The following is a 26040-nucleotide window of genomic DNA, read 5'->3' on the forward strand; positions in this document are numbered from 1 at the left end:
TGAATGCTGAAGCAGTGACTACAAACAGCATGACATGCTGGAGAGAACACTTCTCTAGGTCTCAATAATTGCTGTCATAAGAAAAAGGCACATCACAAAATGAGAAGACATTCTATATGAGAACAAGAATGACTGCCATTGCATTCCAGAGCCAGGCAAACGTATAATGGAAAAGGGCCCTGGTAGCTCTTGGCCGTTTGACATTACAGGGCTTTTCTGCCAGAAACATCTGCACACACTGCATGTGAACATCGCAAAGTGCCCTCTGGAAAACATGCAGGCACTTGTAAGGTATTGATGGATGTTACACTTTGACCTGTCATGTTGCATAATGATCTGTTCCTACTTTGTTAGGACTGAGGTCCCTCTTATAGACCATTGTATTTCTGACACAGACCGTTTAGCTTGTCACTATGAACAGTCACTATGGCTTGGTCAGGACCAAAATCTCGGAGATGATAGTTCTCATGGCCGATTGGACCAGAAGATAATGAGGAAGATTGGTTCCTCTTCCTGTGTTTTCAACTCTGAAATGGCCTGAAACCTACAGGGCATTAGACTGTATAGAGTCTGTTATGTGCTGCTGACAGATATGTGCATGTAACCTGACCCTAGCCAGATGAATGTCGTTCCGCTTAGCTCCGCCTAGCTTCACTCACATCCATCTGGGACCTCTTCCATTGAGAGTGATTTCTCCAACCAACTTTATGGTTTAGCCAATCAGGACGCAGGGCGGGAGTTTCATAGATGTGACATAGCGTAGAAGCCGACTGTGAGTCTGTTATTAGCGCCACGGGTTGGCTTCGATGTGAGTGGTTGAAGTAGCACGTCAATAGATGACGGACAAGTGGCTTATTCAATCATATGCAAGCATTTTTTGATTAGGCCCAGCCTTCTGAAGCAACACTTCAATGGATCGGTTCCAGATGGATGAGTGGAGCTAGGCGGAGCGAAATTCATCTGGCTATTGCCAGGTTAATGTGCATGTGCAGTCTGAGATGGAACACAATGTAAATGTAGTGTAAATCAGGTTTATAGTCCAAGTACACTTGCATATACAAGGAATTTGGTCTCTACATTTAGAATTAGTGAAGGTGAAGCACACACTAACCCGGAACAGTGAGCTGCCTTGCTGCAGTGCCACATGGGGTTCAAGGGCACTTCAGCTGTGGATGTGGGCATGGGGGAGCAGTGCTCAACCAATTACCCTGACCACATTTTTCCACCCACTGGTGGGTAATTGAACCGGCAACCGTTCAGTTTTAAGTCCAAAGTCCTAACCAGTAGGCCCCAGCTGCCCAAATGTTGAATCAATAATGGCCCAGCTAAAATCAGTCCTTTTTGACAACATGGTTACAGTCCCAACACAGACAGTTTAGCCTGTAGGCTACTGGACAGTCACTGTGGTTTGGTCAGACTGACACCATTATCTCTGTTTGTGTTTTAAGCCCCCAACAGCATCTTCCAGGCAGCGCTGCATAAGGTTAGGCAAGGGTTAGGGTTAGAGTTAAGGTTAAGGTTAGGGTTAGGGTTAGGTGCCTTGAAGTCGACGATCACAGCACTGCCTTGAAGTCCTCCAACCAGCGATGGGAATGCAATTTCCAGGGTGTTCATATTGCCTTTGAGTTTGTTGACTTTGAAGCAAGTTCAGAAATTGATTCTATGCAACTTTTTCACAAGGTATTTGTTTTGGAAATCTGCGGTTGATGAAACTCCAAAGTTGCCAGAAAAGTTTTTGCATGTCATTCCTTGTGTGCTTTCCATTTTCCCCTCTGTTCTATAACAATAATTTATGTTGTGGGAATTTGCATCATGCCATCCTATGCCTGAAAGGTACTCCCTCCGTCATGGTCCGTCAAGCTTTTTCTGGGGGGGAAAAGATCATGTAAAGATCCAGGTGTCCTCTTCTTGCTTTACACAATCTTGTTATTTACAAAATCTTATCTCCTCCCACTATTGTTTTTTCATTTCCTCCCACTCGGTTAGATTGTGCAAGTAGCACCCTGAATGTGGCGTCACTTTAGGACAGCCGCTGTGTCATACTGTCATACTGTGTCTCAATGTACCTAGTGAACAATGCCATGATTGTTGAACCAATTTTGTTTAAGTTGGTCATCACTGATCTTCCTCTGTATTCCATCTTTGAAAAGTCTCACAATCAGATGTTTACATTCTTATCGATGTAGAGCCATGATGCAGACATGACCACAGACATGGTCAATGGTCAACTCTGAAAAAGTTCTAGTGTTTACAGGTCATGATATAACCATCACAAGTGTCTATATTGAGCAGCACATATACTTATTACATTTGTTTCTACATTGAGGCCCACATTTACAATATCTTACTAAAGTATTTTGTTTATTGGAAGAAATATTAGACTTGTCAACTAAAAATAATTAAATTATTACAATAAATTTCACTCCATTGGTGGAATGACATAATAGTCAAAGTGCATTTTTGTGTTGTAGAAAATATACATCCCCAAACATTGTCAACATTATGTGATCTCTATGAGACAATTAATTACAGGACTATAACAGCACAACGACTCCATCTGCAGGTTCCAAACTAACACTACAAAAATGTTAAGCGAGGGTCACCATCACGGACAATCAAAATCATGCATTTGTCCATAAGTGCTGAAGCACCACTAAACAGTTTGTAGTGTAGGTAAACTGTTATGATCAAGTATATATATATCCTTCAGTGATTAGGCATGCTTGTTACCCAGTCAGCCACTGCTGACTGACGTCAATTAGACTTCTAATTGAACAGCAGCTGAAACAATAAAGACACTTCATTAGAAGTTGTCCCCGGTTGACGCAAACGAGGCTAGCCTGTAGGTAGGCCATGGAGCTACGGCCACTTTTGTGTATGGTAGCCCTCTCCTGTGTGACAATTATATCAGGTATGTAAAAGTTTTACACGGAAACATTTGTAAAGTCATGCTACTGACCGCAAACTGATCAGTTTAACAAAAATGCTACTAGCTGTAGTCAGACATGGGCAGTTGTTTTTTAATTAGATGTAGGCTACTATGTAGTTTAATTACCTTAGCGTTGGCCTATGTTGTCATTTGTATTTTGCAGGCTTAAAAAAAAATAGTTTGTAACAAAATCATTTGAGGGGTTGTATTTACAGTATGCTATTTCAAATAATAAATCTTGTCATTTAAGCCAAATTTCATCACTCAGTTAAATATAACTGGCAATAGGCTATGTTTATCACTAGGCTACAATAAATAGATTTCGCCATATTTTCTGATTGCAATGCAACACGAAATTCATGTGACGCACCCTGTAGCCTAGTAGACCGGGCTCCTTCTAAGCGAATCAGCTTTGAACACAGGAGAAGAAGACCAGCCATTTTACATTTGTTTGAAAGGCAGTTTTGATTCAAATACCTTAAGTAAGGTCTGCATATTGCCTTTATTTTGCATCTTGCTTTTCAAGAAATGCACTTTTTTATTTTAAGTGTATGGCATCAAAGGTTGATTCAAATACCTAGTGTAAGGTCTTCATAACATAATCTTCCATCCTTTTGCTTTTATTTTTCATCTTACTTTTAAAAAATGTGCCTTTGCGTCATAGAAATTTACAGCAGACCAATCTATCCACATTATATATCTGGTGTATGTCACTGATGCTCTAAGAAGAACCTCTGGTGTTTTTTACTTTTCAATAATAATAATAATAATAATAAAGACGTTTTGTTATTTATTGTGTGGGTATTTTAGTATTTTCAAATTACTAATTAATTGTATTTTAATGAAATACATTTTTCACATCAGTATTTTGTATTTTATTTTATTAAATTTCATGAGCCAGTATTTGTAGTTTGTAACAAAATAGTTTTTGATTGTATTTGTGCCCACCTCTGGCTCTAGGTAAGGAATGGGTGGTTTGGACCAACATAAAACACTTAGTTTTGCAGAAAGATCTAGACACTGTAACTCTTTCCAGGATACAATCAGACTTGCACAGAGGAGCAGTGGCAGTGTGACGATGGCACTTGTATTCGTCGTTCATGGCGATGTGATGGTGGCAGTGACTGCATCGACGGCTCGGATGAATTGAAGTGCTGTGAGTAGAGATGTATTAAAATCCGGACCACTGCCTTCTTAGATGCCCTACTTGACTAAACATTTAGCCTACTTTGCTCTTCTAATATCACTAATGTAATACATTGCCTCAGACATATTTTAATATTGACAAGCTAATGTAGTTTCTCTCTCTGCATGATTAACATTAGGCTAAAACCACTTTAATGTTGTCGTGTTTATATCTCTCTCAGTGTGTGGTCCAGGTGAGACTGAATGCGCGGACGGTTCCAGCTGTGTGGAAATGTCTTTAGTGTGTAATGGTCAGGCCCACTGCCCGGATGGTTCAGATAAATGGATGTGCACACAGAACTCGGGGTGTTTGCCTGGTGACTGGACTTGCCGTAACAAGCTCTGCATCCCGATAGAACTAAGATGTAATGGACGCAACGACTGTGGTGATGACTCAGATGAGGAGGCTTGTGGTAAGTAGGGTACAGGCCAGAGCGTTCAGCCATCACTCATTTAGATTATTATTTTAAAAAAAATTGTGCAATTAATGACCTGTGTGTGAAGGTCTGAGCCCTACAGCAAACCGAAGTGAGGAATAGGAAATCCTTAAACCCAGCTCAGAAGCCCTGACGGGTTTTTATTGACCTTTGACCCGTTGTTGTGACATTCTGTTACAGGTCCTTGTGGGGACCCCAGACTCCGCTGTCCTGATGGAGTTTGTCTGACGGCCTCAGAGAGATGTGATGGTATCACTCAGTGTTCTGATGCCAGAGATGAGCCTGCCTCATGTGGTGAGTCAAAACTGACAGGCATCTGATTCAAAGCCATACGTGCTGCTCACACTAGAGAGTACCCCAAGAGAAATTATCCTGGGTTGAGTTCAAAATGGACGAAACGTTGCAAAGTGTTTGATTCAAAACAGTGGTGTGTTGAATGTTCTGTTTGTGCAAGGGCAGCTGAATAGAGCATTGTTTGCTTTCTTTTTGGGAGGAAAAATCCAAGGCTGATTTCAGTACACGTTTCATTTTCTTTTCAACTTTACATTCTTCTCTTTCATCTCCTAAATGACTGTAGGTAGATGCACTGTGCACATTGCCTTTTCATAATACAGGGGTTTTGCATGCACTCCTTCAGGTAAGAAATGCTCAGAGAGGAATGGAGGTTGCAGTCATGCCTGTGTGGATCAGTCAGCGGGGGCCGAGTGCCACTGTCCTGCTGGCATGGTTCTCTCTACCGATGGAGTTAACTGTGAAGGTACAGATCTGGTGACTGTGTGTGTGTGTGTGTGCGTGCCCCTGAGTTTTTTTATTTTTTATTTTTTTTATTATATAAACAGGCTGTAGTATTTCCACTGAATAATGTGGTAAATATTGTAAGGTAACACAGGACAGCATAGCACAAGAATGTTTGTTTTTTTCTCTGGTATTAAAATACTTTGGATTTATTCCCTCTGGATATTGCAGATTTTAATGAATGCTCCCAACCTTATGGACCATGCCAGCAATTATGTTTCAACACACCAGGCTCTTTTGCCTGTCACTGTCGTGATGGTTTTAAGGAGCGTGCGAATACCTGTCAGGCACAAGGTATGATCTATCACTGTAACTGGATAGTGCAGCAATGCTTTAAAGACTGCTAAAAACCCATCCAATGTTTTAAAGATTGTTGAAACCTCTCCTTGTTGTGTTGTCTTTCTAATCAGGGAATGCAACAAAGCTTTTGACCACCAGAAAGAGAGCCATTGGATTGCTGAACTTGAAAACTAGACAAATTGAGAATCTGTATACAGCTGACCGGGACCCAGTAGCCATCACGTATGATCTGGCGCGTGGCAGTATTTACTGGGCTGACGACCAGGGCCGCATCTTTAAGGCTGAAGGGCAGAGGATTACTACCCTCTATCAAGGCGAGTTTGTCTCGGTTGTGGCTGTAGTTGAACTGATCGGGTATGAAAGTAATGCAGTCGAGCCTTTTCTGATTATTGTGTGACTGGAAAGTGTCTTCATGTGAATAATAATATGTTTTAGATAGATAGATAGATAGATAGATAGATAGATAGATAGATAGATAGATAGATAGATAGATTTTCTCAGACTCAAGTTCACTTTACAAAGTCAACACAAACAGAGCAAGACAACAAAAAAAAAGGCACTCATGTATGCAATTCAGCTTCATTTGAATATGAAACATCTGGGGGGATAGCCAAGTATCTCATTTCAATTATCTATTCTAATCTGTTGCACCAAAAAATATTATAATATGGCTATATGATTATTTTGTTCTTTCTTTCACAGGACAAATGGGGATTGGGAGTCTTGCATGTGATTGGCTGAATGGGCATGTCTACTGGACCAGCGCCAAAACACAGACTGTGTATGCTGGGAGCTCTGATGGCAATGGTGTTGCCGTGGTAATAGCCAAGGGTGGCACCCCTCTGGACCTGGTCTTACTGCCTACCGAGAGGTGAGAAATACTACAGAACATGCTCTGCTGCTGTGTCTGAATCTGCTAGTTTAGTTTGGCTTGAGCCAGAAAAGCTAAAGATAAGATGCACAAAATCCATGTGCTGAAAATGTATATTTTAGTTTTGTTGTAATAAACCACTTACTAGTCTTTCCCCCTTTTTTTGTATAGAAACATGTTTTGGATAAACAAAGGCCAGAATGGAGAGTTGACCATTGAGAAGGCAAGCATGGATGGCTACAGAAGGTCGTCCCTGGCTATCATCACATCAGAATTGGCAAGAGGGCTCACTCTGGATGTAGCTTCTCGTCGCCTCTACTGGATTAGTGATTTCAAAATGGTATGTTTTTTTTTTTTTTTTACGCTATTCACACGCTATTTTTTTTTATATATATATATATATATATATATATATATATATATATATATATATATATATTTTTTTTTTTTAATATTGATGCTCTAATAGCAATGCACCATGACGTGTCTGGGCTTGTTCTCAGTCAATAGCACATAGTGTGTAACTAAAATTTGAATACAATTTAGCAACAAAATTACGCATGTATTTTATGCTTTCTCTGGCTTTATCTGAGTTTTGCCAAAACGTTCCTCTGGTTGTTCAGTCGATAGAGACGGTGAAGTGCGATGGCAGTGGGCGCTATACATTTTGGGACGTCTTCAAAGGCCGTGCTGCACGTGCTTTATCGGTGTTTGAGGGTTTGTTCTACTGGGCAGACGAGAAATTCCTTTGGCAAATCGACCCAAAGGACCCTAAACAGAGCAACTTTATAGTCAAAGCCTCCTCGCCCCATATGACTGTCTATCACAGCCTTCAGCAGCCTCATGGTAAGTGCTCACCAGATTATTATTTCTATGTTACATTATTTTCACTGGTGCTCTTGACCCAAGTTTGAGGTTTGAAAAAGTGTGTGTGTGTGTGTGTGTGTGTGTGTGTGTGTGTGTGTGTGTGTGTGTGTGTGTGTGTGTTTGTGTTTTTTTTTTTTTTTTTTTTTTTTTTTTTTTTTTTCCTCCCTCTGTTGAAAATGGCAACTCTTGCCTATAGGGGTAAAAACTTTAGATGAAGTGCATTCTGGTTTTCCAAATGATCATTTAAAAGTGATTGGACATACAGTAGACGCTGTAAGTCGTCTCTTTTTGAATTCCACAGATGCACCAGCTGCCTGTGTTGCATCACGATGCCCCCTGTGTCTGCTGTCCAAAGTAGAGCCTGTTGGCTACACGTGTGCTTGCCCCAAAGGACTTCTCTCTCTATCGGATGGATCATGCTCATGTATGTTTGCCACACAAGTTTACACAATTTGCACATTGTTTCATGTCCACCACTTACTAGCATTCTCAAATGTAGCCATTATAATCATCACTTTGGCTCGATTTTATTCTGTTTTGTACATATCAATCAGTGTATGCTATGCATTTTCTTTTCCCTCTGCACTCAGATTTTAAGCTTGTGTATGCTACACCGACCAATATATACATGCTGGAGTTTGCTAAGAATCCACCTGTGAAGACGTCACTGTTGACCACCACGGAGGACATCGAGTCTTTTGATATCAACTGGAGAGCTGGCTCCATCATCTGGATTAATGGGACGGGACATCTGAAGGGCCAGTGGCTGAGTGGAGGAGAGTCTGTGTATATTCCAACCCCTGGTCCTGGTAAGTAGAGTGAAAAGGTGACTGCATGTGGACACATAAGCCCTCTGCACTGCTCTGTGTGCCCATCCCCTCACCCCACCCCCAATCTCTACTTTTTCTGACATGTCTTCCAATCGGAAGTCTTATGTTCAAACTCCTATATTTATGCTATACATATACTTTGTACTATATCAATATCAATATTTTGTGTCTTACTTTTAACTTTGTATTAAACGGCAATCTTTTGTCTCTTTGTACATGACTGCAGTGTGCTTGGTGCGTGTGGACCAACAGACGGGAAACCTGATCTGGCGCTCATGTGACGCGTTCACCGTTGGCGTCACCGCGGTGAGCCTCAGCCTGCCTGACCACAGCTACACCAAAACCTTATACGAGAGCTGGAGAGGGGTCAAGGACCTGTATGTGGACTGGAAAAGGGGCCGTCTCTATTGGCTGGAGACCGCTTGTGTGCACAGTATGGCGCTTGGTTTCTCTGGAGGGGACGCCCAGAACGTTTTCTGTATGGATGGGCAATCCTCTGGATACCTGGCGTTCGACAGGAATTCTAACGCTTTTCTGTGGAACTCCATGTCAGGTCAGTCTGTGTACAGTAGGTAATTAATGTGTAATTAATGTCCCAGTTGTAAAGAGAATGTTGATCAGATGCTCTTAATGAAATTTTCAGCTCTGAGTAAGTGCAGTGTGTCTGGGGAAAAATGTGCTTGAATGGACTCCATCTTTTCTACCAGTCTGTTTATGAATTATATAATGAATGTAACTAATCTGCCATGTTTTCTCACAGGACTACAGATAGTAAGTCTGTTGAAGATGAAGAAATATTCCCTGGGCAAGAGCTGGAGCGTCCAGGGGGATATCGAGGCGGTCTCGGAGCCATTCATAGTGTCCTATGCCAGGAACATCATTACGCTGTGGGGGCGGAAGGATGGAGCATGGGTCACTGAAACCCCTGTAGAGAAAGGCATCGTTGGTGTGGTGGTTGCAGAATTGGAGCTAATGTTAGGTTTGTGACCGAAACCGATCTGGGGATCTGCTTTTACAAGCTTCTGCCCACTGGCAGAGAATGATAGCCAATTACACTGACCTTTTTGATGTATGCATTGGTTACTGAAATGAAGAACTATCTGTAATGGCCAGGTTGAACTAATGTGAAGTTATTCAAGTTTGTAAGAGAATGGATGGATGACTATAATTAGCATTACAATAGGCTTGCTTTAGTCTTCTAAAGGCCTTTGAATTTTCATAGGTCAAACTTCCATCAAGGTCAGTCAAGAGCAAAGCTGCAGATTCCCCTCGGTACTGTGTGAGGGCACGTCCCTGTGTATCTCCCAGACCCAGCTGTGTGATGGGAGGAGAGACTGCCCTGATGGCGCAGATGAGCAGGGCTGTGTCAAGTCGTGCTTTAATACAGGTATGATTTTAATACATTTCAGCATCTTGAACCTAATAAACAAACTTGGGCTAATAAACTTAAACTTCTACTAGATTATTATGGGTCTCTTGTCATTGAAAGATAGTAAAGACTGATGGCAAATGTTCAAGGAAAGATGGAGGGTATGGGATTAGGAAATGTCATAGTTACCATGAAATTTAAATGATAACCATGAATGAATCTATGAACAATGAATGAAACACTTTCAGAAGAAAGATCTGTTTTGACTGAGTAATGATTGCTGTATTGTCCCACCTCCTCAGCTCATTTCCTGTGCAAGGACAGGCGGAAGTGTATTGAGAGGAACCTGGTTTGTGACGGGCGCTCCCACTGCTTTGATGGATCTGATGAGGTTGGGTGTCCCACCGTTGCTACCAAGATCTCCAAGACGACCCCTCTGAAGTGTCGCTTGGGCTCTAAAGCGTGCCGGGATGGGAGTGAGTGCGTCCTCCACAGCCACGTGTGTGATGGCGAGAAGGATTGTAGAGACGGATCGGATGAGGACGGGTGTGATCTGTGTCAGGAAGGTGAATGCTACTCTAGTCTTCACCCTGATCATGGACTCCACTAGTGCAGTTCATCTTGGACTCATTTTAGTTAATTTCGGACTCCCTTAGCTTGAAGGATTGGAAGGGTGCCTGAAGTTTGTCCTGATTTTGTCTTGTTTAAACCTTGCTTCAAAGTATTAACAAATGGTGAAATAAATGGCAAAGTTGAAAAAAAGATTTCCCGCTGCCCACTTAGGCCAGTTCCAGTGTGCTAATGGGAGGAAGTGTATTGACCAGAAGCAGGTGTGCGACGGGACGGCACAGTGTCAGGACCGCTCAGACGAGCTGGACTGCTGGGTGCCCACCAAGAGCTGTGCTCTGCGCTGTGACGGCCAGAGCCGCTGCATACCCCAGGTGTTCATCTGCAACGGTGTCCAGGATTGCTGGGACTCCTCGGACGAGGCTGGCTGTGGTGAGCACTAGCATTTTACACAGGACCAAAGTCATCTGCCAAGATCTCCATTTTACACAGGACCAAAATCATCTGCCAAGATCTCCATTTTAGGGTTTCCTCTTGCCTCATGTAAATTGCAACAATATAGAACTGCTGATCAGGTCACTGTCAGTGATGAATATAAACCAATGATGAGCCATAATTAGCCATGTTGCCCCTATACAATACAGGTGCTCACCATGATTTCTGTGCTGTAGCCTTCTCATTTTAGATGCCTAAAATACATTTTGATTTGCATTTTCACCTTCAAAAATGTTCAGTCTTTTTGTTTCCCCATTATAAAAGGTGTTTGAAACGTGTGGACATGTACAAGTTGAGCCTTTTTGTCTGTCTTTTTGTTGTTCTGGACTGTTGCAGCCATTCCCCCTCCGGCTCCGAGATGTGATGGCCCCTCAGTGCTGTGTGAGGGGACGTCCCTCTGCATCGCTCCTGACCAGCTCTGTGATGGAAGGAAAGACTGCCCTGATGGCTGGGATGAAAAGGCCTGCCTCAGCAACTGTCCAAAAAGAGGTATTAAACGAGAGAAAACAAAAAAAGCGCTATAAGCGCAAACACTCGCTCTTTTGTAGTGGGTGTGTGCAAAGGTAAAAAAGGAAGGTAACAAAGGCACTCCATTTAGAACAATAATTGAAAAAAGCCTTTAATTCAACATGTTTAAAAGCACAAGATCCTATACGTGCTGTGGCCATATTGGCCGTCTTCAGGGCACCCAGATGTATTAAATTACATTACATTTGGCTGACGCATTTTTTTAACCAAAGCCCATAAATAATCAGTGTGAGTCACAATGGGTCCAAGTGTGGACTGTATAACAGATCTTAAGTCCATAGTTCAGAGGCGGTCGACAAAATGTGACCTCTGCCATTCTTCTCACCAGGCCAGTATCTGTGCAAGGACAGGCGGAAATGTATTGAGAAGAGGCTGATTTGTGACGGCCGCGCCCACTGCTTTGATGGATCTGATGAGGTTGGTTGTCTCAACGTTTATACCAAGACCTCCAAGACCACCCCTCTGAAGTGTCATTTGGGCTCTAAAGCGTGCCGGGACGGGACTGAGTGTGTTCTCCACAGCCACGTGTGTGATGGAGAGAAAGACTGTAGAGATGGATCAGATGAAGAGGGGTGTGATCTTCGCTGCAAACCAGGTAAATATATACATACATACATTTTTTGTAATATTTTTGTTTCAAATGGATTCATGTGCAGATTAGGAGTCATCAGCTAGCTGAATAGTTGACTATTAAAATTGCCTGTCAGTGCTATAGGCTGCAGTCAACAAGTCGTGGACAAAATTGGTGGAGCAGTGGTAACGTCTGACTGACTGACAATTGGTCATCCTGGTTTTGACTCCCACCGTTGCGAGTCCATGTCATTTTGCATAAAATCTGCCAAATACTCAACTTTAACTTTAAAATTGCTAAATGATAAACAGGCTTTACTATGGATGGAAGTGCTTCACCTAAAATAAGACCTGTAGCAAGAAGTAAAGCCTTTTGATTATGAAACTCTTCCATATCTGACAAGATACAATGTTTAAACCTCCAGTGCTGTTAAGTCTTGAAATGACTCATTTTAAAATAGGTTTTTGGTTAATGGTTCTGTGTGTTTTCTGCAGGTCAGTTTCAGTGTGCCCATGGCAGCATGTGTATTGACCAGAAGCAGGTGTGTGATGGAACACCTCAGTGTCAGGACCGCTCAGATGAGCTGGACTGCTTCAAGGCCACTAAGGGCTGCAGCCATCGCTGTGATGACAAGACTCGCTGCATCCCCAAAGGCTTCTTATGTGATGGAGAAAAAGACTGTACAGATGGCACTGACGAGGCTAATTGTGGTGGGTCACTAATGCTCATTTATATGTTTAGGGAATATTGATCATTTTGCCAATGATCTGCCATCTTATCTGGAAGGGCTATGAATGCTTTGGCTCACTGATATCCATAGCAATACATATTTCATGTCTAATCACCTTTCTGTCACAGTCCTTTTTACAGCTGAGCTTATCCAAGTTTCATTTGTGATTGTAGATATTGACTTATCGTATACTATACGTGAATTAAATTGCAGTGAGTTACTTTTGTCATGAGATCGACAAAGGAGAGTAAGAGTTGAGGAATGACCAAAACAAGTCATGCTTTGGGGTTTGTAGAACCAGAGGAAATGTTCCATAAATACATGAAATGGCAGCAAAACATAATCTTGTTCTGAGCGGCAGATGCTAATAAACAAGTAATTCCACTGTTTTCCACATAACTGAATTCTATTTGTGGTGGTAGGTTTGCAGAATGAACTTGAATGCAACAGTTTTTTACAAATTAGCGCAGTGTGGTTATGATGCTAATCAGATTTTAAAGCACAATTTAGTACAACCTGAAAAATCATTGTGTGGTGGTCAATGTTGATATTGTGGTGGGCCGCCACAAATAAGTCAATGTATGGGAAACACTGAATCCTCTCTGTGTCAACAGGTTTCCCCACTCCTGCACCAACCCAGTCCCCCTGCAGGTTCCCCTCGGTACTGTGTGAGGGCACGTCCCTGTGTATCTCCCAGACCCAGCTGTGTGATGGGAGGAGAGACTGCCCTGATGGAGCAGATGAGCAGGGCTGTGTGGATGCATGCTCAGATCCAAGTATTTATACTGTAGCTTATACATTGGGCCTAAAATTATGCCTATTTTCCACTTGTGTTAGGAGTACATTTTAGATGTTAAAGGTTGTTCATGCTTGGCCAATTTTGAGGGTGTTGACTTATTTTTCCCAATTCTATAGCACACTTCCTGTGCAAGGACAAGCGGAAGTGTGTCGAGAGGAATCTGGTTTGTGACGGGCGCTCCCACTGCTTTGATGGATCTGATGAGGTTGGGTGTCCCACCGTTGCTACCAAGATCTCCAAGACAACCCCTCTGAAGTGTCGCTTGGGCTCTAAAGCGTGCCGGGACGGGAGTGAGTGCGTCCTCCACAGCCACGTGTGTGATGGAGAGAAGGATTGTAGAGACGGATCGGATGAAGAGGGGTGTGATCCTGTCTGCAAACCAGGTGAGAAGGTGAACCATAAATCCTGTAATGTGGTAATTGTTGTACTAAAAATATTGAAACTTGATCAGTAACGTGAGTATAAGCTATGAAATAATTGTGATTGTGTTGTGGCCTGTTTGCTCTGTGTGCGTATGTTATGTGCATTCATGTTTGTTTGATGGCCTAGAGTACATTTAGAATGTAGTGTCTGTCAGGGTTGGACTCTAGTGAAGGCTCGGTCTGCATATGCGGGTGCCTTCACTAACTTCAATGATCTCTGAAACATAGTAACTTATAAAGTCTCTGTCTCTAGGCCAGTTCCAGTGTTTCCATGGCAGCATGTGTATTGACCAAAAGCAGGTGTGTGATGGAACACCTCAGTGTCAGGACCGCTCAGATGAGCTGGACTGCTTCAAGGCCATGAAGAGCTGCAGCCATCGCTGTGATAAGACCCGCTGCATCCCTGAACACTTCCTGTGTGATGGAGAGAGAGACTGTCAGGATGGCACTGACGAGGCTAACTGCCGTGAGTAGCTCTGTATATGTGGGAGCACCAAACGCTTGACTAACACAACACAATGTAGTTCTTTTACCTTAATATAATGGCTTCAAATGCAACACGATGTAGTTCTTTTACCTTAAAGAAGCACTATGCAGGTCTGATTATTCCTTCGCTGTTTCTGGGTTTTCGCAGGATTTGGGTTCGCATTTTTCACTACACAGCTCCCCCTGCAGCTTCGGTAGCAAGTGACTGCTACGCTAACCCCCCACTAGCTAGCGAGCTAGCCATCAAGAAACCAAGCTAAACACATACAGGGCTCACAATAAAACAGTCGAGCAAACATATTGTTCAAGAGACTATCAAACCACATTGCAAAGACGAAGTTCACCCAAGGGTAGGCTACTTACAACTTCAACAGCAACAACTTCGTTTTTTCCGCGGAGAAGCGATAGGGGGAGACTAAGCATCCACCAAACGACCCAGAAAGTGTTGTAGAACCATCAGAACGACTCTTAACCTGCATAATTAAGATAATTTTTGCTAAAATTGTTGCATAGTGTTTCTTTAATATAATGGCTTCAAGCTCATTTTGAGGCTACTCTGACTTACAACACGAGGAGTAAAATCTGACATTGCCAATGTGCTCCTGGAACATTTCATATTGCACTATGTAGCAATTTTGAATGGGTAGGATCATGACACTTTCTTCGTCGTCTTCGTCGTCTTCTGTAAATGGCATTGAATATTGACCCAAAGGTCATAAATATTGATTCTTCCATCGTGTTGCTTTAACACTGTCTGCTCTCTAGAGTCTAGATCTGCAAGATCAGAGTTGAGAAAACTGTTGCATATACTGTCATATATTTAGCAACGGGGGTGTTCCACTGGACTTGCCTTTGTTCCTCAATCCACATCACAGGGGTCTACAGTACTGCATCTGTCCACTTTGTGAATAACTGAGTAAACCTGCTTGCACTTAAGACTAAGGAGATGCTGATGTAGCTAGCGGTAGCTGTTGCTTTGCTGAAACATAAATAAGATAAATAAGACTTAAAAACTATGATCTCAAACCAGTGGCCTTCTGAGAACATTCACTTCAAGTCCTTTTGTCAACAGAGTTGACTGCTGGTGTTGCCATGGCGATGCCAACCCCGCCCCCCTGCAGGTTCCCCTCAGTACTGTGTGAGGGCACCTCCCTGTGTATCTCCCAGACCCAGCTGTGTGATGGGAGGAGAGACTGCCCTGATGGAGCAGATGAGCAGGGCTGTGTGGATGCATGCTCAGATCCAGGTGGGCTTTGGATGATTCTGCATAGATAACTTGATAAATATGCTGCCACATATGCATTTGTGTTGTAGTATCAAAGCTAACAGTCTGGCTTTGTCACCTCCGCAGGACACTTCCTGTGCAAGGACAGGCGGAAGTGTGTCGAGAGGAATTTGGTTTGTGACGGGCGCTCCCACTGCTTTGATGGATCTGATGAGATTGGGTGTCCCACCGTTGCTACCAAGATCTCCAAGACAACCCCTCTGAAGTGTCGCTTGGGCTCTAAAGCGTGCCGGGACGGCAGTGAGTGCGTCCTCCACAGTCACGTGTGTGATGGAGAGAAGGATTGTAGAGACGGATCGGATGAGGACTGGTGTGATGCCGCCTGCAAACCAGGTGAGGTTGATGCTGAGCAACTCATGCTGTTATCAAGTGTGTAATGAATCGGCCTGTGTTTGTTCAAAAGGCTAAGAAGGTTGTAGTAGTGTTGTCAGGTGATGGAGCACTTTTGCTGTGACACAACTGGCTTTGTATTAGATTGTCTGATTTTTTTTATTTATATATAAACATAATATATGTATATTGCAATTGCACCACCTGCAGGCCAGTTCCAGTGTTTCCATGGCAGCATGTGTATCGACCAGAAGCAGGTGTGTGATGGCACACCTCAGTGTCAGGACCGCTCAGATGAGCTGGACTGCTTCAAGGCCTCTAAGAGCTGCAGCCATCGCTGTGATGAGAAGACCCGCTGCATCCCACAAAACTTTGTGTGTGATGGAGAGAGAGACTGCCTGGATGGCACTGATGAAGCTAATTGTGGGGAGTCCACTGGGCCTCCAGGTATTTTTTTTTTTTTTTGTTTGTTTAGCTTTTATGCCTTTTAATCAGACAGGACCGTTAAGAGTGACCGGAAGCGAGGGAGGGAGAGATGGGATGTGGTCAGAAAATGACCCAGGTTGGACTTCGAACCCAAATGTGGTATGGATGCTGTGCCACAGTGTCCCCCATATCTTGGTGAACATTTCTGTTGATTTTTGGAGAGCAAATTGGCTGTGGAATGTTTAATTCCATTCTAATCCCGTATTGTTAGTTGACACCTGTGGTGGTGCACTTAGCATGCTGACATTCTGTTATCCAGTCCCCTTACACTCGAAGTGTTGCAACTATTTTTCTTTTTCTATGTGAATAGCTAAACACACCTGTCACACTTAAGAATAAGTTGTTTAGACAGGTAGCCAGTGTCGGATATTTAACTGGAATCAGATATTAATGGTGTACTTGCTTTGTTTTATTAACTGCTGTAAATGTACTATATAGGTTCTTAGCTACGACTCATTTGAATTATTTTGTCACCAACAGGTTCTACTACCCTGGCACCAGCCTCCACCACCACCATCACCTCCCCCTGCAAGTTCCCCTCAGTACTGTGTGAGGGCACGTCCCTGTGTATCTCCCAGACCCAGCTGTGTGATGGGAGGAGAGACTGCCCTGATGGAGCAGATGAGCAGGGCTGTGTGGATGCATGCTCAGATCCAGGTATATATAGCTATAGCAGGTTCAGTAGGCTTCATGGAGTTGTGCATTTTGAGCTATAATACACATGCATGCACAATACAGCTCCAAAGGCAGTCAAGCGTCCCCATATGTTATTGTTGCTGTAATGAAATGGGTGTTATGCTATTATGATTAGAGATTTATCAGTTGTCCTCTCCATCCTCCTCAGGACACTTCCTGTGCAAGGACAGGCGGAAGTGTGTCGAGAGGAATCTGGTTTGTGACGGGCGCTCCCACTGCTTTGATGGATCTGATGAGGTTGGGTGTCCCACCGTTGCTACCAAGATCTCCAAGACAACCCCTCTGAAGTGTCGCTTGGGCTCTAAAGCGTGCCGGGACGGGAGTGAGTGCGTCCTCCACAGCCACGTGTGTGATGGAGAGAAGGATTGTAGAGACGGGTCAGATGAGGAGGGGTGTGATCTCACCTGCAAACCAGGTGATTTCAGACATACAACGGAAATGTTTTTAATTCATTGTGCTATAGGTGGGGGATTTCCCACAGTGCCTGATCAACAACAAAGCCGATTTGCATTACAAAGCATGAGCCATTTGTTGTACCCGGGATCCGTAAAAATGCTCCTTCACAGTACAACATGTATTGCCATAGAGGCCAATCGACAACCAAGCATATCTAAAACTACAAAGGAACAGGACACGAGGTGCAACATTTATACAAAATACATTGTACCCAGGATCTGTAATGGCTCTCCCTTCATAATGCATATTGCGCTAGCAGTAGTCTGACTGCCTAACCAAAGAAAGAAAAGAATCATGGCCTAACCAAAGGGGAAAAAACATCAACAGAGCAACTTTATCAAGCAGGAACTCAGAAAGAGGAATTGGTTCTAAGAGTCCTGTACTGAGCAAATATACCCTTTTCATGCCTTCATGCAGCAGCTGGAATCGCAATAAAGAAACCACCAATTCTTGTCACTATTGATGGAATGCTAGTCACTCATCATGCTTGTCTGTGTTTAATTAATCTGCAGGTCAGTTTCAGTGTGCCCATGGGAGCATGTGTATCGACCAGAAGCAGGTGTGTGATGGAACACCTCAGTGTCAGGACCGCTCAGATGAGCTGGACTGCTTCAAGGCCACTAAGAGCTGCAGCCATCGCTGTGATGAGAAGACTCGCTGCATCCCACAAAACTTTGTGTGTGATGGAGAGAGAGACTGCCTGGATGGCACTGATGAGGCTAATTGCAGTGAGTTTAAAGTAACATAACATATCTCAGAGATTTTCTTTGTACTTAATGTGACCTGTTGCCTTTTCAAAGTCATTTGACTTTGAGGAGCTAGCTCATCTTGTTCATACAATAGGAACTTTGTAATGTTCAGATGAGGTGAACTGCTGTAGTTTTCTTTGACCATATGGGGGTGCCAAAACTTCATTCTAGATTCTTTGCTCTTTGGACATGCTTTTTGGCCCATCAAAGCCACATTTTTAGCCAGCACTAAAACACACTTAACATGTCCACATTCTGCAACTCAGAACCAGCAATGCATGCTCCATAAAGAGAACCAACAATGTCTAAATGTTCTATAAACCGTTCCGCACCCTCTGTCCCTGCGTGTAAACGGCTGAAGGCACCTTGCAATGCTGAGCTTTGATTTGACTGACTAATCCAGGTTTAGTCAATGGTTGACATACATGTATGGATGCCATTGTACACGTACTGACAAAGGTTCAGTACACTGTGATTGAAATGCCTTTCTATTATTAGGATACAGCTTGTTGGCCCTATTTACATAAAATTGGAACAGCATATCTGAAAGGGGGTACTGCAAACATGCATGATGAACAACACCAGGAAGGATTACAAAAACACTGTATTGATTTATGTTGGGATGCACTGATATCAGCCAAACATTGGTATCAGCCAATACTTGCCTAGTTGACTGGAATCATCCTATCAGTAAATAATTTTGGCAGTGGCTAATGTTCATCTGTTATGTCGCATCAATTCTGCACTAGCTAAATGGTATAAGTGAACATAAAATATCTACAAAAATAATAATTGAAAAATAACTGAATCATTTTCATTTCCCGGCCATTGTAGGGTAATTAACAGTAAAACAAAACGACAAATAAATAAAAAATATAGTTATTAGCATTAACTGTTATTGTAAACCTAGGTGTCAGTCACAATCGGTGCATCCCTATAGCTGTATGCCTATAGTGGCCTGTATGAAATGTTAATGTTGTGGTCGCTGGTTCCAAATCGTTTTGTAAATGAATTCATCAGAGTTAATTATAGCAGTCTTTTTTAGAGGGAAAAACTCCTGTCCAGGAACCATTTGTTTTCTGCTCACATTTGATCCCTTCAAGGGAGCCATTCCCCTCATGTATACCTGTTTTAGAGTTTCACGCTGCACTCTTAAATGCATTTTATGACCTTTTATGTTTTACGTCATTCCTGTATTTTATGTTCACGTAAGTATTTATTTTTATATTTTCCTTCTTTATTTTTATTTATTATTATCTGCCATTCTAAGATGTAAAGCACGTTGAGTTTTCTTGTGTATGAAATGCGCTATACAAACTGTCTTGTCTTGCCTCTCTGTCTGTCACCAACAGGTCTCACTATGCCTGGTCCAACCCCGTCCCCCTGCAGGTTCCCCTCGGTACTGTGTGAGGGTACGTCCCTGTGCATCTCCCAGACCCAGCTGTGTGATGGGAGGAGAGACTGCCCTGATGGAGGCGATGAAAGAGACTGTGTGGATGCATGCTCAGATCCAGGTAAAAAACAAACGTGTGCTATATGGATCAGGTCTGTTACAATATGGGGAATGTTTAGAGATTTATTTACAAATCATACAAAGCCTCTCTAGAGTCAAACCAGATTAGGTTATTCAGGTGTGAACCCTACGGTCGCATTGTCGGTACTGAAATCTGACATGCATACTCAAATTATTAAATAAATAGTATTTTTCATATGGTCACGTCACACTAATCTCTCCCAATTTGGCTTCTGTAGCCCACTTCCTCTGTGAGGACCGACGCAAGTGTATCGAGAGAAAGCTGGTATGTGACGGACGCAACCACTGTCCCGACGGCTCGGACGAGAGGAAGTGTCCAAAGCAACCCTCCTCCTGTGACCGCACGTGTGACGGTGGCACCAAGTGTCTGACCCAGCCGCAGATCTGTGATGGGACACACCACTGCCAGGACGGACAGGACGAGAGGAACTGCTGTGAGTTTGGGAGCATACTGGTTGTGATTGAGATCATTGTGTGGATAAATGTAAACAATGAACAAAGTAGATGCACTTAAGTCTGTTGGGTCTCTAAGGAGATGGGTTGGTATGTTTGTTGGGTAAGTCTATGTTTGGTCTCTGACTGAAGCGTTATATGAAGGCAGAAGGGATTATGAGCAGATGTTAATGTAAGAGAAATATGATGTTATTGTTGCTGACAGGTGATGCCCATTTCCATACTTTGACATTGAAGAATGCTAATAAAATTGTCTCCTTGATTCCAAATGGAGACACAGTTGACCGAGTAGATTCCAGTGTAGTTAAGAGCAGGTAAAACTTGAGGCTGGCTTGCAAAAGAATAGTTCTTTATTCTGGATGTAACAACAGAGTTCTGGTAACTCTGTTATACGCACAGCACCGCACAGTGTTGCAAGGTGAAGCCAAGGTAATGAACTGAAGCCAAGATCTGGGAAACTCCTGGATAATTATAATACCAGAATATACATTCACGTCTGGGGTCAAATTGGAGGGACAGGCAGTGATGTAGCCTTATTCAATTAAGACGTCTTGTGGGGGAACAATTAGTTAGGTACACCATTTGCTATTGTAAGGTGACGACATTCTGTCTGCTTACAATAAACATCCTGTTTCTGCAGTATTAAACAAAGAACCAAAAGAATGACATACAGAAAACCACTAAAATCTAACAACATGGACATGGTATGCGGGTTATTATGATGGCCAAACAGAACTTATTTTCTCCTGTGATCACCTCTCAAAGCTGGATACAAATCCCGTTGGACCACGGCTTCCCCTCTGAAGTGTCGTTTGGGCTCTAAAGCGTGCCGGGATGGGACCGAGTGCGTTCTGTACAGCCACGTGTGTGATGGAGAGAAGGACTGTCGAGATGGCTCGGATGAGGACGGGTGTGACCTCGCCTGCAAACCAGGTGAGGAGGTGTTTTAACTTGTCCATACAGGCATGGTGGGTGTTTATGACTGTTATTCTTTAGGTGAAGGTTTTTGGAGAATGGCAGCGGCTGGCATGGAAGCATAACCTGATGAAACTTAACTACTTTTCTTTACTTTGTCTACGTAGTTTTTCATCTTAAAATAGAAGTATGTTCTAGACTAGAGTCTGCTACATTTAAAAAGTGTGCACATAAGTCATTTTCATCCACAGGTCAGTTTCAGTGTGCCCACGGCAGGATGTGTATTGACCAAAAGCAGGTGTGTGATGGAACGCCTCATTGTCAGGACCGCTCAGATGAGCTGGACTGCTTCAAGGCCACTAAGAGCTGCAGCCATCGCTGTGATAACGAGACCCGCTGCATCCCTGAAGGTTTCTTATGTGATGGAGAAAAAGATTGTACAGATGGTTCTGACGAGGCTAATTGTGGTGAGTCACTGGACCTTTGCAAATGTTTGAGGTGTCATAACCAGCACTGCCCTCCATATTGTGCTTGTACTGAGCAGCGGCTCTTGTTGATCTTGTTAGTATTTTTTTTAAGTGGATATTATTGTGGATATCCTATAGGGAAAGTATACATATTCTTATTTCCATAGTATATCTTTTTGCCTTCCACAATACTTGTCCACACATATATAGTGCGCTGTTTGTTTCATGTGTTTATCTATACAAGGACAGGGAACAAAAAACGCCACATCGTAACAGACCAAAACATTATTAACGAGGTGCTGACCTCTGATTTTACACCTAGAAATTAGATGTCACACACTCTCGCTCTAAATGTATATATTGGGTAACATTTTGCCTGTAAGACCAGATCCAGAGTGTGACAAACCACACACACACACACACACACAATTTTTTTGGTTTCTTTTTTTTTCCTGTCCTTATCTTTCATCCAGTGGTGGAGGCGTGCGGGAGTCCTCAGTTCCAGTGTGGTAACGGCCAGTGTGTGGACCAGCCCCTGCGCTGCGACGGCTACGCTGACTGCCGGGACCACTCGGACGAGAAGGGGTGCAGCCAGCCACCCACATGCCCCCCGCAGCTGCGCTGCCCAGGGAGTGATGAGTGCCTGCTGCAGGAGTGGCTCTGTGATGGGGACGAGGACTGCAGCGACGGCTCCGATGAGCGGGTGAGAGGGGGCAGCTGGAGGTGGGCAGAGGGTGGCATGGTGGTTGGGTCTAGGTGGCATGGCGGTTGGGTGTAGGTGGCATGGCGGTTGGGTGTAGGTGGCATGGCGGTTGGGTGTAGGTGGCATGGCGGTTGGGTGTAGGTGGCATGGCGGTTGGGTGTAGGTGGCATGGTGGTTGGGTCTAGGTGGCATGGTGGTTGGGTCTAGGTGGCATGGTGGTTGGGTCTAGGTGGCATGGTGGTTGGGTCTACGTCTCGTGGCCGTTGGGTCTAGGTGGCATGGTGGTTGGGTCTAGGTGGCATGGTGGTTGGGTCTAGGTGGCATGGTGGTTGGGTCTACGTCTCGTAGCAGTTGGGTGTAGGTGGCATGGTGGTTGGGTGTAGGTGGCATGGTGGTTGGGTGTAGGTGGCATGGTGGTTGGGTCTAGGTGGCATGGTGGTTGGGTCTAGGTGGCATGGTGGTTGGGTCTAGGTGGCATGGTGGTTGGGTCTAGGTGGCATGGTGGTTGGGTGTAGGTGGCATGGTGGTTGGGTCTACGTCTCGTGAAAGAAAACTAAAGGTATCTTAGAAAACTAAAGGTATCTTAGTCTTAGTCAGTTTTAGTCAAAACATTTTAGTGTTCTTTTTTTATAAGAAATTATTTCTGATTACTAGGTAGGCTATCTAGCATTGTGGCATAAAGCTTAGGTAGTTAGCTTTCTAACTCGGTCAAAAATACCCGGTGTTCTTGTTCCATGTAGTTTCATGTTGCAGCCACAGGGTTGCAGCAACAGCACGTAGACTAGCCTACAGGAAAGCTGTTGCGCATGAACTCATTCGGAATATTTTGAAAACGTAACAGCTAGATATTCTGTCTTCTCATTTTGTTGAAGAAAAAATCTCTTCATTATCTTAGTTTTATTTCATGCAAAACATTTTAGTCGTCTTTTTTCGTCAACAATGATATTATATTAAGATAGTCTTAGTCAGTGTTACAGTACATTAGTACCGTCTCGTCTTAGTCATGGAAAAAAAAGGTCGTTGACAAACATATTTCCTCTCGTCTTGTCTGACGAAATTAACACTATGGTTGGGTGTAGGTGGCATGGTGGTTGGGTCTAGGTCACGTGGTGGTTGGGTCTAGGTCACGTGGTGGTTGGGTCTAGGTCACGTGGTGGTTGGGTCTAGGTCACGTGGTGGTTGGGTCTAGGTCACGTGGTGGTTGGGTCTATGTCTCATGCCACCAAGGACGTCAGTGATGGCTCAGGTTAGGGTGAGGTTGGGGAATGCTGTGGTGAATTACCGTGATTCATCAGTGATTCATGCACAGCCAGTGGAATTATTTGATTAGTTTGAGTCATTCAGTGTGTAAGCCATCTCGTCAGATGCTGCAACAGTTAGCAATGTACAGTATGTGAACCTGAGATTTTGTGAAGTTATGTGATGAGGTTTCAATCTTACTATAGCAAAAGAAATGTTTTAACCACAAATGCAATCATGAGGAATATGAGTGTGGTATTCAGTAGTAGTATTTCACCTTTATACTCCACACAAGAAGCACATGTTGATGGACAGAGAATTGATTTAGAATATAGACAGGAATGTTGCACATGGATAGAAATGTTGCATCTAAGAACTCTTGAAGAGCCCTCTGAACACTTCTAACAACCCAGCACACTGAACATTCACTTACCAATCTGTATATACCCATGCACTTCACTCCTACCTCCTTTTGCTACTACACTTGGACTAGAACTTAAACCTTCTCATCCTCTTGTAGTAATATTTATTGTAATATTATTGTTAAACTCTCATTTACAAGGGAGCTTGAATGTTGATCCTCATTTTGTAAATTGCTTTGGATGAAAACATCTGTTAAATTAATAAATGTGTATGTAACAGCATGATTTGTGGTGTATTTGCCCTTTCCATGTGCCTCCCTGGGGAATCTTCTAGAACTGTAAGACTTCACTGCTGAAGTGCGGAGAGATGCAGTGGGCATGCTCCTCTAAGGACCAGTGTATCCCCCAGTCCTGGAGGTGCGACGGCACCAACGACTGCCATGACCACAGCGATGAGACTGGATGTGAGTGCTGTTGCATGCCTAATGTGCGGCTTTATTTTGATGGTCATAACTTGATCAACCGGTTAGGGCAGTGTTTTGGGTGCAGTTTTAAATGAGTCATTGTAAATGGCCCTGTACTCAGATTTCCCTGTCTCTTTCGCTGAATTGACATACAATAAGCCTAAAACGACATAAATTTATAACATAAAACATAATTTTCAATTTGTTTAATCAAAATCTCATTTTGAACTCATGCAATTAGCTAATCACAAAGGCTGCAATTAATTGTGCAGCTCACAACTCTGTCCCAGTGGTTTGTCGTCGTATCTCTAGTCATGTCGTCTAACTTGAGTGCTGCACTAGCATGATAGCCAAGCCCAAGTAGGCTTACTTCAACGAAGTTGGAATATTGAGCTGAAGCTTGACTTTTTTTATTTATTTATTTTTTTATTTATTTATTTATTTATTTATTATTTTATTTATTTATTTTATCACAAATCAAATCACTATCACAGTATCTGTCAGAAAAAAAATGTTGTTAGATATTTCCCCCAAATGGTGCAGCCCCATCACTGGCAGTGATTCCATGCAGTGTGTTTGTAAACGTGATTGTTATTCTGCGGTGACGTAGGTGGCCAGGTGAAGTGCCTGACTGGGAAGTTCCCGTGCAGAAGTGGCGAGTGTGTGGACCTGGCGCTAGTGTGTAACGGAGCCACTAACTGTCTGGACAGCTCGGACGAAGGCCCAGGGTGTGCCAAAAGCAACTGCACCTCCTCCGGCAGCCCCCGTTGTGACCACACATGCGTCCAGACTCCTCACGGAGCGGTAGGCTGCACGTCTCCCCAAGTCCCCCATGCACCCTTGGCCTATTTATATAGACCCTTTCAAGAGTTCCATTATCAGCATCATAGTTGGCCCCACAAGGCTTCTGTTTTAACATTCCATATGTTATCTTAATGCAGAGGAAGTAGATTGGGAACCAAATAGAATGTTCAAGCATTGTTTTTGTTTTTATTGTTGAAAGGGTCTATAGAGCATAGTTTGGCATGTAAGTCAGACATTGACTTCATAGGATGTGCATACAGTTATGACTATTTGAAATATGTCAATGATTTAGTGCATTAATTCAGTGTTTTGTCATTTTGTAGCCATGCAAAAGGATGTACACATTCGTTCTTTTAATTTTGCTGTAAAAGTACTGTTCTGCTAACAGGCCAAAATATCAGTTGGTCTTTAAACTGAGATCTGTTCTCCATGTTGGTGGGCAGAGGTGCATGTGTAAGGCAGGCTTCAGGCTGCAGGCGGACGGGCTGACCTGTAAGGATGTGGACGAGTGTAAGGAGAGTGGCCCGTCTGCATGCTCACACATCTGCCTCAACTCCCGCGGATCCTTCCTCTGCCAGTGCAGCCCTGGCTTCCTGTTGGAGCCTGACGGGAGAACCTGTAAAACACCAGGTGTGTGCGTGTGTTTGTTTGAGAGAGGGAGAGGGAGATTGTTTCTCTTTCTCCAAATTCAATACATTTTCTTTTCGTTCTGTATTGGTGGAAGGTCACATTTCCGCTTTGCTGGAATACTGTTTTTGATCTTTGAGTTTTGAGGTTCTGTAACCAAATAAGATGGTTAGCACACCAGTTATATTTCCATATCCAGTGACTCAGGTCTACAGTATCGGTGTTGGCATGGAGGTTCCCTGAGGCCAATGTAGTTTCCTCTGTAGCCCTTATCAAGTACAATTTGTCT

General features: G+C 43.3%; 1 protein-coding gene across 2 annotated transcripts in view; it reads left to right on the forward strand.

The window, feature by feature from the left end:
* Window positions 1-2824: 2824 nt before the first annotated feature.
* si:dkey-88l16.3 (low-density lipoprotein receptor-related protein 2) overlaps window positions 2825-26040 on the forward strand; it is a 35917-nt gene continuing 12701 nt past the window's right edge. For both annotated transcript variants that reach the window (XM_048234556.1, XM_048234558.1), the window contains exons 1-37: window positions 2825-2911; window positions 3966-4085; window positions 4297-4527; window positions 4732-4845; window positions 5189-5308; window positions 5518-5640; window positions 5757-5960; window positions 6349-6517; window positions 6689-6857; window positions 7141-7363; window positions 7686-7808; window positions 7975-8193; window positions 8441-8767; window positions 8975-9193; window positions 9437-9601; window positions 9886-10149; window positions 10367-10582; window positions 10982-11134; window positions 11502-11768; window positions 12239-12454; window positions 13089-13250; window positions 13390-13656; window positions 13949-14161; window positions 15254-15427; window positions 15533-15799; window positions 16007-16243; window positions 16763-16939; window positions 17127-17393; window positions 17947-18162; window positions 19536-19697; window positions 19936-20151; window positions 20936-21103; window positions 21337-21552; window positions 22026-22255; window positions 24191-24320; window positions 24931-25124; window positions 25568-25754. In XM_048234556.1, the coding sequence (XP_048090513.1) occupies window positions 2854-2911; window positions 3966-4085; window positions 4297-4527; window positions 4732-4845; window positions 5189-5308; window positions 5518-5640; window positions 5757-5960; window positions 6349-6517; window positions 6689-6857; window positions 7141-7363; window positions 7686-7808; window positions 7975-8193; window positions 8441-8767; window positions 8975-9193; window positions 9437-9601; window positions 9886-10149; window positions 10367-10582; window positions 10982-11134; window positions 11502-11768; window positions 12239-12454; window positions 13089-13250; window positions 13390-13656; window positions 13949-14161; window positions 15254-15427; window positions 15533-15799; window positions 16007-16243; window positions 16763-16939; window positions 17127-17393; window positions 17947-18162; window positions 19536-19697; window positions 19936-20151; window positions 20936-21103; window positions 21337-21552; window positions 22026-22255; window positions 24191-24320; window positions 24931-25124; window positions 25568-25754 (7183 nt within the window). In that variant the 5' untranslated portion in view covers window positions 2825-2853. The remainder of the gene's footprint in view (window positions 2912-3965; window positions 4086-4296; window positions 4528-4731; window positions 4846-5188; window positions 5309-5517; window positions 5641-5756; window positions 5961-6348; window positions 6518-6688; window positions 6858-7140; window positions 7364-7685; window positions 7809-7974; window positions 8194-8440; window positions 8768-8974; window positions 9194-9436; window positions 9602-9885; window positions 10150-10366; window positions 10583-10981; window positions 11135-11501; window positions 11769-12238; window positions 12455-13088; window positions 13251-13389; window positions 13657-13948; window positions 14162-15253; window positions 15428-15532; window positions 15800-16006; window positions 16244-16762; window positions 16940-17126; window positions 17394-17946; window positions 18163-19535; window positions 19698-19935; window positions 20152-20935; window positions 21104-21336; window positions 21553-22025; window positions 22256-24190; window positions 24321-24930; window positions 25125-25567; window positions 25755-26040) is intronic.

Source organism: Alosa alosa, chromosome 23 (genome assembly GCF_017589495.1).
Source record: "Alosa alosa isolate M-15738 ecotype Scorff River chromosome 23, AALO_Geno_1.1, whole genome shotgun sequence".
NCBI classification, from domain to species: domain Eukaryota; kingdom Metazoa; phylum Chordata; class Actinopteri; order Clupeiformes; family Clupeidae; genus Alosa; species Alosa alosa.